This window comes from Staurois parvus, unplaced genomic scaffold, assembly GCF_062004578.1.
Source record: "Staurois parvus isolate SC_StPar_1 unplaced genomic scaffold, SC_StPar_1.0 ptg000292l, whole genome shotgun sequence".
Lineage (NCBI taxonomy): Eukaryota > Metazoa > Chordata > Amphibia > Anura > Ranidae > Staurois > Staurois parvus.
In genome coordinates this window covers 1,585,945-1,600,400 of record NW_028318088.1, presented here as the reverse complement: position 1 = coordinate 1,600,400, position 14,456 = coordinate 1,585,945, and the positions used below count along the sequence as shown (strand labels likewise).

Genomic DNA, 14,456 nt, shown 5'->3' with positions numbered 1-14,456 from the left:
CCTTGGCAGATTGCAGTTCGAAGATTTGAAAAATCTGAGATCTAGACGAGATTAAAAAAAAGTGTATATGACGTTACCCCAGTAGGTCTTGTTCAAATTGTCTGAGGTTACCCCAATGTGTCGTGTTCAAAATGTCTGATTGTTTTGTTTGTTTATTTAATTGTTATGTTTCCCTTTAAAAAAAAGCCTGCTTTTGATCCAGTATAGTAGCCTGGAGCATTTGCTAAACCATAGTACCGCTGAACCGTACAGGAGAAAGATTCTTCAATTATTCTTCATTGAAAACAACATGATTTTATTCATTCTGCATGGCCCGCTTATTACACACAGGCTGTACAGAAAATATACCATCCGCTCTGTATGGTGAAATCCAGTCCGGCCCCTGGAAAGCAGGATGCACAATTATATACTATTGCTGGACAAACTGTCTAGTAATACAGGACATAAAAACACCCGTCCGCAGACAATGCCAAGAATTTATCCGCCTTTCCATGAGACATAGAAGTCGCAGCTTCTATCAAAAATCATGAATATACTAGACACGTTAGAGGATTTGCTGCCTTGTCATCGGTTCGGTCGTTATTGTGATTGCTGCTTAAAACTGATTAGAGTACTATGATTTTATCAGTGTATAATCTATATATTATAAATGGAAGGGTGACTGATGTCCTTTTACAGCACTTCACTCATTACATATGGAGGCATATATAATACATGCATTAGGTCAGACAGCCAAAACAATTACTGTACGTTTATAGCAGATGTGAATGAGGTATCATTTCAACGGACAGGCCAGTATGCTGATCCTCTACTTCCCTGCTGTATCTATATACTATACAATCTGATTATACGATCTTCCTTAATTACCAACCTGAACATTCATTCTAGTATCCGGTAGGTGTAACCTTGAGCGATATATTTGAAGGTAGATCTAAAGAAAATTGTATTCTGTTTTTAATCAACTGAATCCTGGTGTACTGGTAGATCATATCTGTAAGTATATTCGATGCTACATATATAGAACATTTTAGTGGGACTGCTGCACGATTGTACTGTGATGTATCAGTGTATGGTCAGCCTTACAATGAATGACATGCGGTTACTGGAACTGGTTGGATGATGGCTCACTTTCCGTGTACAAACTGTATAATAATAAGAGCCTGCCTCATCTGACACTAATTAAATCGATTGATTAGGTTATTGCATGGTTTTGAATGGCCAGAGATTGTACAATCAGGTCGTATGGCCAGCCTGATCTTCTACACATAACACCTATGGAGAGTTATAAATGCGTTAAAACAGTGAGTGCAGATCTCTGTGAAACGTGGATTCAAGATTGTGAGCTCCATGAGCAGGCACCTTCTATCCCATCTGTATTGAATTGTATCGTAACTGTACTGTCTCCCTTTATATTGTAAAGCGCTGCGCAAAATGCTGGATCTAATACTGAATAATAATAATCATCATCATCATCACCACCACCATAATAATAATAATAATAATAATAGTAGTAATAATAGTAGTAATAAAAATAATAGTAGTAGTAGTAGTAATAATAATAATAGTAGTAATAATAATAGTAGTAATAAAAATAATAGTAGTAGTAGTAATAATAACAATAATAGATTGTAAGCTCGAAAGAGCAGGGCCCTCAATCCCCTCATGTTTTGCATTGTATTGGTATTGTTCTGTCACATGTTCTGTCCCCCTTTGTAATGTACAGCGCTGAGCGAACTATTGGCGCTTTATAAATACTGTATAATAATAATAGTAATAATAACAATAGTAGTAATAAAAATAATAGTAGTAGTAATAATAATAATAATAGTAGTAGTAATAATAATAATAGTAGTAGTAGTAGTAATAATAATAATAGTAGTAGTAGTAATAATAATAATAATAATAATAATAATAGTAATAATAATAGTAGTAGTAGTAGTAGTAGTAATAATAATAGTAGTAATAATAATAATAATTGCAATATTAGAAATCTAAATCGATACAATGTATAATTTCTTTTAATGTTCTCTTTACTGTTTGGAAACTTAAAAAACACACCCATTAAAACAACATCCATGGATTACACTGCTGAAATAGAAACGGCCATATGGCGGTGCACAAGGTACAGATGATGTAACACGGTACAAGGGACGTGTATAGACACAGACCGAGGAAGAACACGGTTTTCATTCTCCAGGTTGGAGTGGAATCATTTATTTGCCCTCCTATGTATCATCTCTTGTCGATAGAATATTTCTGCATAGGTGAAGTTTCACAGGAAAGAGCTCTTAGAAGATGATCATTTGTGAAGCTCTTTCTATCACAAGAGTTATTTTCATAGATTGAAGGCTGCCCATATACACCACAATCTGATTTTACATTCCCTGCGCAGTCTCCTTTAAATTTACCAACACTATGAAAAAGGGGACACACCTAAATAATTCATTCATCATGTATCCAATTGTGAATGTCTTTACATTATTATTATTATTCTGGATCTATATAGCGCCAACAGTTTGCTCAGCACTTTCCAATTACATAGTTGTTTCTAGATCTAAAAAAGATTGTACAATTCAATTGTATAGTATATGGTCTGTTTTATAGGGCCTGATTTACCGCTTCACCCATTCACGATCAGAGGACAACTTTTATTTTATTTTTTTTTTCTTACATCATTCAACCTGGGTACAGGCTAAGATAAAATGTACTTTTCATTGTCAGCTGGTAGAAGGTAATACTACTAGAGCTGATTCATATAGTAGATCATTTTCACTTTACTAAAGTAAACATTCTCCATGCTTTTATAAACCTTACTGTCTATATGTATTTATTGTTAAATAATGTTATATTATTATAAATAATGAATAAAAAAATACACTGTGTAGGTATTCATTATTTAATAATATTACATTATTATAAATAAGTCCGTGTATATGTATTAGAGTATTAAAAAATAATGAATAAACAAATGCCGTCTTATATATATTTACTATTTAGTAATATTACATTATTGCAAATAATAAAGTCCATATATATGTACTATAGTATAAAAAATTATGAATAAACAAATGCTGTGTTATATGTATTTACTATTTAATAAAATTACACGATTATAAATAACAAATAGTCTGTGTATGTATCATGTTCTGTCACCTACCCTCCTCACCTTTAGGCGCACCCTGAAAACCCACCTCTTCAGAGAAGCCTACCCCGCCCTCACCTAACAGCCGATCTCCTCCACCCCTCCCACCACTCCATCCCCCATAGCCATTTCCTCCTGTACCACTATCCCCTCCCTCCTAGATTGTAAGCTCCAAAGAGCAGGGCCCTTGACCCCCTTGTGTTTTGTTTTGTTACTGTATTGTTTCATGTTCTGTCCTCCACTATAATGTACAGCCCTGAGCAAACCTTTTAGCGCTATATAAATACTGTATAATAATAATAATAATAAAAAATAATGAATGAATAACTACTGTGTATATGTAGGTAAAATATTATATTATTATGCATATTAAATAAGGTCTGTGCATTTGTATCACGTTATTATAAATAATAAATAAACAACAGATATACATATTTATTATTTAACAATGTATTATTATTATTATTATTATTAATAATAATAATATTACAGAAATAAAAACACTATGTACATATATGTATTATTTAATATATTATTTTAAATAATAAACACATTCTATTTATTATTTATTAACATTATATTATTATTAATAATGAATAAATAAAAACACTGTGTATTTGTATGCATTATTTATTATTATGATTATTATTATTATTATCATATTATTTTAAATATTAAAAACATTCTGTGTATATGTATCAATTATTTAATAATATTATATTATTACTATTAATACTGAATATATAAAACACTGTGTACATGTACGTATTATTTAATGTTACAATTATATTATTTTAAATATTAAATACATTCTGTCTATATATTAATTATTTAATAATATTATATTATTATTACTATTATTAATGCTGAATAAATAAAAACACTGCGTATATGTATGTTTTATTAAATATTACTATTATATTATTTTAAATATTAAATACATTCTGTGTATATATATTATTTAATAATATTAAATTATTATTAATACTGAACAAATAAAAACACAGTTTATATGTACGTATGATTTTAATGTTACAATTATATTATTTTAAATATTATTATTATTATTATAAATAATGAATACAATAATAATAATAATAAAAAATATTAAATACATTCTGTGTATATATATATATATATATATATATATATATATATATATATATATATATATATAAATTATTTAATAATATTATATTAATATTAATACTGAATAAATAAAAACACTGTAAATGTATGTCTTATTTAATATTACTATTATATTATTTTAAATATTAAATACATTGTGTAGATGTATTTATTATTGATTAATATATTATTATTATTATTATTAATAATGAAGAAACAAAAACACTATATATATTTATTATTTAATTTCATGTTATTATAAATAATGCATAAATAAATAAATAAATAAATATGTATATGTATTTATTTATTTTATAAAATGATATTAATATAAATACTGTGCATATGTATGCATTAATAATAATAATAATAATAATAATAATAATAATAATAATATCTAAATAATACATTATTCGTATATGTATTTATTATTTAACAATATCATGTGATTATAAAAAAATTAATAAACAAACACTGTGTATATTCATTTAATATTTCATAATATTATATCAGCACAAACTATAATTTAAAAAACAAATTTTGTGTATATGTATTACTGTATGATACCGTTATGTATAGAAACTCCTGAGTCTAGAGAAGTGAACACAGTAAGCGATATACGATTTATACTATGTATACGATCACTCGATCACTCGGGCATAGCTGACATTGCCCCTCTCGTACTAATTAGGACCCCCATACAGGACCCGGACACCCCTCACAGACCCCCAGTGATAGGACACCCCTATCTATATTCATGGACCGGACTAGTGGGTGGATGCCTTACTTCCTTACATCAACCTTTTGGTAAATGTCGCCCCCTGCTGGCAGTGAATGGAATATCCATCCCCATCCATGATAGTCAGTCAGTGCGGCGCAGGAGCAGCGGCAGAATTGTCGTCGCACTTACCTGGATAGGTGTCCTCCCAAAGGAATTTTTGCCATTTGGATCTACCCCTTCATTCAGTTTCTTCGCGACCAGTTGGACGTCTCCTCTGGCTGCAGCATTTGCAAGTATGTCTATTTCAGAAGGTATTTTTAATTCATCCATCCAGAATTGATACTCAGAGGAGGCTTCCCTGTGGAGGTCTTCAGAAGAGCCGCTTGTCTTCCTCTCTATTGTGGGATGAGGGTCTTCAACAAGTACAGTGATTATCCTGCTGCAGGTTCACTATAAGTGTCCCTCTTCAGATCTTTCCACACATTCCTGTTTTCCTGCTATGACAATTTGTACTTTCAGGTTTCACACCGGCCAAGGTGGGGCTGCTCTCGGTGCCCTTCTAGTCTTGTTGTGATATGTCTCCAAACTAAAGATACCAAACAGCTGACCTGATATTTATATCTGGGGAAAAATAGGCCACACGCCCCCTACTGCCGGGACTGGGCATAGCGATCAGCTGTTTTACTTGGAACTTTCAGTTTTGCTCTCTATTGCTCAATAACACTACAATGAATTTGTATCATTTCAGGCGATTTTTTGATCCCACATAAAAAAAAAAATCACCTTGCTCATTTTTATTTACCCCAGAGTAACCCTAAAAAATGTTTAAGCTCTTTGGGAACCCTTGCTAAAATGCTAAAATGATTTTACCTACAGCTCAGCTTCATCAGGAAGTTGTAGACAGTTTTATATAAAAGAGGTAAAGAAGGAGGTATAAGTGGAGTACTGCACACTCAGATCATTTTTGATAACACACACCTTCTATTTCTTTGTATTTTAGTAATCATTTTAAGATTGATTAATAATAACAGAAAGGAAACACAGTGAACATTTTGGTGTCCCCTATCATAAGTGGTTAGTGTTGACTGAACCACATAGAATGATTTCAACACTGCTCACTGCAACCTGTACAGCAAGGTAGTGAATTAACATATGAAGAGGTCCAGCCAATAAGATTTTCTTCCAGCAAAAGTCAAAATCACATGTTTGTAGTATGAGTCAGATAGGATATACAATATGTACCCCATCAGAGTGCCCCTTACATCAGATGCCCCCATCAGAGTAACCACTTACATCAGATGCCTCTATCAGAGTGCTCCCTTACAGCACATGCCCCCTATCAGAGTAGCCCATTACATCAGGTGCCCCCATCAGACTAACCTCTTACATCAGATGCCTCTATCAGAGTGCCCCCTTACATCACATGCCCCCTATCAGAGTAGCCCATTACATCAGATGCCCCCATCAGAGTAACCACTTACATCAGATGCCTCTATCAGAGTGCCCCCTTACAGCACATGCCCCCTATCAGAGTAGCCCATTACATCAGGTGCCCCCATCAGACTAACCTCTTACATCAGGTGCCCCTGTCAGAGCGTCCCCTTACATCAGGTGACCCCTATCAGAGTACCCTTTACATTATGTGCCCCCTACCAGTGTAGCTCCTGACATCAGCTGACCCTATCAGAGTACCCCTTTATATCAGGTGCCTCTTGTCAAAGTGCTCCCTTATAAAATGCCCCATATTAGAGTGCCCTCTTTCATCAGGTGTTCCCTATCAAAGTACCCTTACATTAGGTGTCCTCTATCAGAGTGCCCTCGTACATCAAGTGCTCCCTATCAGAATCCGCCTTACATTAGGTGACCCGTATCAATGTACCCATTATATCAGGTGCCTGCTGTCAGAGTGCCCTCTTACATCAGGTGCCCCCTACCAGAGTACCCCCTTACATCAGGTGTTTCTATCAGAGTGCCTCCTTCCATAAGGTGCCTCTATCAAAGTGCTCCCTTACATCAGGTGCCTCTATCAGAGAGCCCCCTTACATCAGGTGCCTTCTATCAGAGTACCCCATAACATTATGTGCCTCCTATCAGAGTGCCCCCCTAAATCAGGTGCTCTCTATCAGTCCAACTTACATCAGGTGACTCCTATCAGTGTACCCCTTTCATCAGGTGCCTGCTAGCAGAGTGCCTTCTTACATCAGGTTCCCCACAACCAGGATACCCCCTTACACCAGGTGCCTTTATCAGAGCTCCCCCTTGCATCAGGTGCCTCTATCAGAGTACCCTTTACATTAGGTGTCTCTATCAGACTGCCCCCTTACATCAGGTGCCTTCTATCAGAGTACCCCCTTACATCATGTGCCCCCTATAAGAGTGCCCCCTTACATCAGGTGTCTTCTATCAGAGTACCCTATTACATCATGTGCCCCCTATTAGAGTGCCCCCTTAAATCAGGTGCTCCCTATCAGAGTCCGCCTTACATTAAGTGACCCCTTTCAGAGTACACTTTACATCAGGTGCCCCCTTGCATCAGGTGCTGCCCTACCAGAGTAACACCTTACATCAGGTGTCTCTATTAGAGTTTCCCCTTACATCAAGTGCCTCCAGTCAGAGTACCCCCTCACATCAGGTACCTTTATCAAAGTGCCCCCTTACATCAGGTGACTTCTATTACAGTACCCCATTACATCACGTGCCCCCTATCAAAATTCCCTTTTTACATTATTATCATTATACAGAATTTATATAGCGCCAAGTTTGCTCAGCGCTTTACAATATAATGGGAGACAATACAGCAACAATACAGTTCAATACAAGAGGGTTAGGAGAGCCCTGCTCCTTGGAGCTTACAATCTGAGAGGGAGGGGCTAGTGATACAAAAGGTAGTAACTGTGTGGGATGGACTGGTAGGAGGAGTAGAAGATTCCATTATTAGCTGAGGGCAGGATAGTCTTCCCTGAAGAGATAGGTTTTCAGAGATTGTCTAAAAGTGAGCAGAGTAGGCGATAGTCTGATAAATTGGGGTAGAGAGTTCCAGAGGATGGAGGAAGCTCTGGAGAAGTCGTGAAGATGAGCATGGGAGGAGGAGACAAGGGAGCTAGAGAGCAGGAGGTCATGTGAGGAGCGGAGAGGCCAGTTTGGGTGATATTTGGAGACAAGATTGGTGTTGTAATTTGGGGCAGAGTTACATATGGCTTTATATGTTATTGTTAATGTTTTGAATTTTATCCGTTGGGCAATGGGAAGCCAGTGGAGGGATTGGCAGAGAGGGGTGGCAGATACAGAACGGTTAGTAAGGTGGATGAGTCTGGCCGCAGCATTCATGATAGACTGAAGAGGGGATAGCCTACAATAAGGTAGGCCAATGAGGAGGGAGTTACAACAGTCAAGGCGAGAGATAACAAGGGAGTGAATAAGTTGCTTAGTAGTTTCCGAGGTTAAGAAAGGGTGTATTTTGGAGATGTTGCGGGGGTGAAGTCTACAAGATTTGGACAGTGATTGGATTTGGGGTTGAAAGGACAGATGGGAGTCTAGGATTACACCTAGTACCCTGGCATGAGGGGAGGGACAGATGATTGTGTTATTGATCTTGATGGAGAAGTCAGGGGACGGGGCACGGGCTGAAGGGAATACTAAGAGCTCAGTTTTGGAAAGATTGAGTTTGAGGAAGTGGAGTGACATCCATGCCGATATGTCGCTTAGTAGGTTAGTAATGCAAGAGGAGACTGAAGGGGTGAGGTGAGGAGTAGAAAGATAGATTTGTGTGTCAACAGCATAGAGATGGTACTTAAAGCCATGGGAGTTTATCAAGTGACCAAGGGAGGAGGTGTAGATGGAGAAGAGTAGGGGTCCAAGGACAGAACCTTGAGGGACCCCTACAGAAAGAGGGAGTGGAGAGGAGGAGCCAGAGTTATAGGTAACGCTGAAGGAGCGCTGCGATAGGTAGGAGGAGAACCAGGAGAGAGTAGAGTCTCGGAGGCCAAGAGAGTGGAGTTTTTTGAGGAGGAAGGGATGGTCAACAGTATCAAAAGCCGTGGAGAGGTCAAGTAGTAAGAGTACGGACTAGTGGCCATTGGTTTTAGCAGTTAGTAGATCATTAGTGAGTTTTAGTAGGGTCGTTTCAGTGGAGTGGAGTGAGCGAAAGCCAGACTGTAAAGGGTCATGAAGGTTGTTTTCAGTGATGTAGGAGCTCAGGCGATTGTAGACTAAGAGTTCTAAGAGTTTAGAGGTAAATGGGAGCAGGGAGATGGGTTTTAAGTTGTTCAGGTTGGTGGGGTCCAGGGAGGGCTTTTTAAGTGTGAGAGTGATGCTTTAGAGGGGAAGGGAAGGCACCGTTAGAGAGGGGGAGATTGAAGATGTGAGTGAGGGAGAATAGGATGGAAGAAGAGGGTGATTGTAGTAGTTGTGAGGGGACAGGATCTAGTGGGTAGGTAGTGAGAAGGGCTTCTGAGAAAACCTTAGGGACCTCTTCGGTAGTAGCAAGGTCAAAAGAGGAAAGTGTTGAGGGAAGTTTAGTATAAGGTATGGATGTCTGTGCAGTGGAGATGCGCCTATGAATTGCATCAATCATGTTTTTGAAACGATTTGCAATCCCATAACCAGTGAGTGAGGTACTGGGTGGAGGTGGATAAAGAAGAGAGATAAAAGTGGGGAAGAGATGACGAGGACTGGATGACAAGCTATTGATGAGAGTGACAAAGTAGGCTTGTTAGGCAGCATGGTGGGAGGAATTATATGTTAAGAAAGCATATTTATATAGGGTAAAAGCCTGCTGAGGTTTGGTTGTATGCCACAATCACTCCAGCACACGACTATGTAGTTTCAGATTTCTGGTGTCGTCAGTCTGCCACGGTTGTAATGGTCAAGGCCTGATGCTTCGTGTTGTTAGAGGAGCAAGTGAGTCTAATTTGGATGAAAGCAAACTGTTGTAGACAGCAGTGGCCAGGTCAGGGGAGAGATTCTGTCATAGAGTTGGTCAGTTGCAGAGTGGAAAAGAGAAGGGTTCAAGTTGTGAAGGTTTCTGCGGGTAATTGTTTGCTGCTTGGAGGGATAGGTGTTTGAAGATGAGGACACTGTGAAGATGATGAGATCATGATCAGAGAGAGGAAAGGGTGTGTTTGTGAGGTTGTAGGGAGTGCAACAATGGGAGAAAACAAAGTCTAATGTATTCCCATCAGAGTGAGTGGAGGACTGTGTCCATTATGTTAAGGCAAAATATGAGGTTAGGTTGAAGAGTTGGGATGTTGTTCACATTAATGGGGATGTTAAAATCTCCGAGAATGATAGTGGGTAATTCAGAGGAGAGTGTAGGGTATCCAGACGGAGAAATCATCAAGAAAGCAGGACATCGGTTCAGGAGGCCGATAGATCACTGCAATCCTCAGAGAAATGGGAGAAAACAGCCGGATGCAGTGAGTCTCGAAAGAAGAGAAGGATAGAGAGGGAGGGTTAGGGAGGACTTGAAAGGTGTTCAGTGGGGATAGAAGCAAACCAACCCCACCTCCTTTCCGACCACTGGGTCTGGGTGAGTGGGTCCAGAGAAAGCCTCTATAGGAAAGTACTGCGGGAGAAGCAGAATCTGCTGCTTAAAGCCAGGTTTCTGTAATTGCTAGTAGGTTAAGGGAGCGGGAGACAAAAAGGTCATAGACAGGGGTGAGCTTATTACGGACAGAGCGGGCATTCCAGAGTGCACATGAAAAAGGGAGGGTGGTTTTTGGGAGCATGGGGGCTGATATTAAATTGAGCGGATTGCGGCTATTCCTGGAGGAAAGAGGATGCCTGGTGTGGGGGTGAAATAGTGGAGGACCAGGGTTTGGGGAGATATCCCCAGAGGTTAGGAGAAGGAGGACGGTGAGGAAAGTAAGGAGGGAGCGGGATGTATATGAGTGCACATACCTTCCTATCCTAGTGTTTTGGTCAACAGGTGAGTAAAGTATCAGCAGGAGGTGATGAGAGCAGTAGTAGGGAGATGGTAGCAGTGAGGGTGAGATGTATAAGCTTTGGAGTGGAGCAGAGAGGTAAAGAAATGAAATTTTGGGAACACAGGATAGTAATATGAAAAGGAGGAGTAGAGCTGGCATATTAAAAGGTACACGGAGTGGGACTCAAACTTGTAGGAAATGTTTCCCAGGGTGTTTGCTTGCAGTCCATCCAGCGTGCAGTAGAGTGTCTCTATCAGAGTGACCCCTTACATCAGGTGCCTTCTATCAGAGTACCCCATTATATCAAATGCCCCCTTACATCAGGTGCCTTCTATCAGAGTAACCTTTTACATCATGTGCCTCCTATTAGAGTGCCCCCTTAAATCAGGTGCTTCCTCTCAGAGTTTACCTTACATCAGGTGACCCCTTTCAGAGTACCCCTTACATCAGGTGCCCCCATCAGAGTACCCCCTTACATCAGGTACCCCCTTACATCAAGTGCCCCCATCAGAGTACCCCCTTACATCAGGTGCCCCCATCAGGGTACCCCCTTACATCTGGTACACCCATCAGAGTACCTTCATACCTTAACGCAGGCCTTGAAGTTTCCACTCGCCTGCTCGCATTGGCGAGTGGAAATTATGATGGGGTCGAGTGTGCCTCCCAGGGACGTCTTACTGAGCAGGCTCGGAACTCAGGGCTGGATCTGTCACTCGCACTGGGAGCCATCAGACTGCTCAATAGTTGAGCAAAGAGAAAGCAAAGGAAGGAGTGTGTGCTGTGCTCTCTGCCTCCCCCTAGAGTGCAGTACCCGGCTCTGTGAGTGAAGGTAACAAAATACATGTGTGTGTGTGTGTATGTACATGTATCTGTGTGTGTGTTTGTGTGTGTCTGTGTATGCATGTACATGTGTCTGTGTGTATGTACATGTGTATCTGTACATGTGTCTGCGTGTATGTACATGTGTCTGTGTGCGTGTACATGTGTGTGTATGTACGTACATGTGTCTGTGTGTACATGTGTCTGTGTATGTATGTACATGTGTCTGTGTGCATGTACATGTGTCTGTGTATGTATGTACATGTGTCTGTGTGTATATACATGTGTCTGTATGTGTGTATTTCTGTATATGTACATGTATGTTTGTCTGTGTATGTATACATGTGTCTGTATGTGTGTTTGTGTACATGTGTCTCTGTGCGTGTGTGTAAATGTTTCTGTGTGTGTATGTACATGTCTGTGTGTAATTATACATGTAGTGTTTAGGGGGACATTGGAGGCCCTGATGTAATGTGGGTAACATTTAACAGTGTCATTTCATGAAATAATTTACAAGGGCGTGTTTAGGGGAGGAATTAGGGGTGTAGCAGGGCAGGGATTGGGTGGCGAGTAACTCTTAAGGCCTGGCTAGTAGCTCAGGACTTGGCATTTTAAGCCCTGCCTTAACGTATGTCCTCTGCTGCTAGTATTTTCCATTTACGCCAGGCAGGCAGAGGACAGGAGCTAGTAGGCAAAGCAGGCTGCAGGGGGTGGGGCACACACTTTACATCATTGGTTGTTATGATCCTGGTGCTCCTAACAACCAATGATTGTTGTGGGGGGACCTATGCTGGGGACCTGACTGGTGGGCTGGTGGCCCGTATAGGACTGTCACTCTGTTCAGCTTTGAATCACGGTCCACCAATTAGTGAAGCCTGTTCTAAGGGAAACCTGTGTTATGTAAAACTATTAGTTTCATTTTTAGAATGGAGTGCCTGCAGATTATGCATACATTTAAAGGGTGCTTTGACTGAAAAAAGGTTGAGAAACACTGGTTTAGTATACAGTTGTGTCCAAAATTATTCAACCCCCAATGCTGTAAAGGGGTTTAGGGACTATAGTGTACATTTGGAATTGTATTCAGAATCAAATCCTACAAGGACGTTGTAACTACCCAAATGCAACTAAAATGACATCAATTGTTTATGTAATACAGTAGTAAATGGTTCTTATGTGGTTTCTTCATTGCCACAATTATTCAACCCCTTAAAGACTACCACTCTGAAGAACAGAGGTTCATACAGGTGCTTTCCATCAGGTATTGAAAACACCTGTGGATGTCACCGAGCAGCAATCAAGCATAATAAGCACCAATTAGGCAGCTTTAAAATGACTGTGATACTCAGCTCCTTCTAGACATTTACTGGTGTGGTTACAAACATGGTGAAGGCAAGAGAATGGTCCAGGAAGACAAGAGAAGAGGTGATTTCTCTTCACAGGAAGGGCAATGGCTATAAGAAGATTGCAAAGATGTTAAACATACCAAGAGACACCTTAGGAAGCATCATTCGCAAATTCAAGGCAAAGGGCACTGTTGAAACGCTACCTGGTCGTGGCAGAAAGAAGATGCTGACTTCGACTGCTGTGCGCTACCTGAAGCGTAGAGTGGAGAGAAGTCCCCGTGTGACTGCTGAGGAACTGAGAAAAGATTTGTCAGATGTGGGTACAGAAGTTTCAGCCCAGACAATAAGACGCACACTGCGTAATGAAGGCCTCCGTGCCAGAACTCCCAGGCGTACCCCCTTGCTGTCTCCAAAGAATAAGAAGAGTCGACTGCAGTATGCCAAAAGCCATGTGGACAAACCACAAAAGTTGTGGGATAGTGTTCTGTGGACTGATGAAACAAAATTAGAACTGTTTGGGCCCATGGATCAACGCTATGTTTGGAGGAGGAAGAACAAGGCCTATGATGAAAAGAACACCTTGCCTACTGTGAAGCATGGTGGAGGGTCAATCATGCTTTGGGGCTGTTTTGCTTCTGCAGGTACAGGGAAGCTTCAGCGTGTGCAAGGTACCATGAATTCTCTTCAGTACCAGGAGATATTGGATGGAAACGTGATGCAGTCCGTCACACACCTGAGGCTTGGGAGACGTTGGACCTTTCAACAGGACAATGATCCCAAGCATACCTCCAAGTCCACTAGAGCATGGTTGCAGAGGAAAGGCTGGAACATTTTGGAGTGGCCATCGCAGTCACCAGACTTAAATCCGATTGAGAACCTCTGGTGGGACTTAAAGAAAGCAGTTGCAGTGCGCAAGCCTAAGAATGTGACTGAACTGGAGGCCTTTGCCCATGAAGAATGGGCGAAGATACCCGTAGATCGCTGCAAGACACTTGTGTCAAGCTATGCTTCACGTTTAAAAGCTGTTATAACTGTAAAAGGATGCTGTACTAAGTACTAAGATTGAATGTCACTTGGGGGTTGAATAAAACTGATAATGCTGTGAGCACAGAAAAGACATTTGTGGTTATTTCATTATAACTGTTATGTTATATTTGTCTGACCTACAAGTGCCTCTTTAATGTAAATGTAAGCAAGATGACTGAATGATCAAAAGCAATGTCAAACTGGCCAAAACACTCAATTTCAGTGGGGGTTGAATAATTTTGGACACAACTGTATCTAAATCTGCTAGTAAATCCAACACTCCCCTGCCCCCAGACTGACAATGCTTCTGTCTGCTGTGCCCTCTGTGCTCCTTCATCCAGAGTGTAGGCATT

The 14,456-nt window shown here is 39.9% G+C and overlaps 1 protein-coding gene across 1 annotated transcript in view; it reads right to left on the bottom strand.

Moving 5' to 3' along the window:
- LOC149458170 (cyclin-dependent kinase 4 inhibitor B-like) overlaps positions 1-5,563 on the bottom strand; it is a 39,402-nt gene extending 33,839 nt beyond the window's left edge. The window contains exon 1 of the mRNA XM_089682598.1: positions 5,181-5,563. Within this exon, the coding sequence (XP_089538724.1) occupies positions 5,181-5,321 (141 nt within the window). The 5' untranslated portion in view covers positions 5,322-5,563. The remainder of the gene's footprint in view (positions 1-5,180) is intronic.
- Between the last annotated feature and the right edge of the window lie 8,893 nt (positions 5,564-14,456).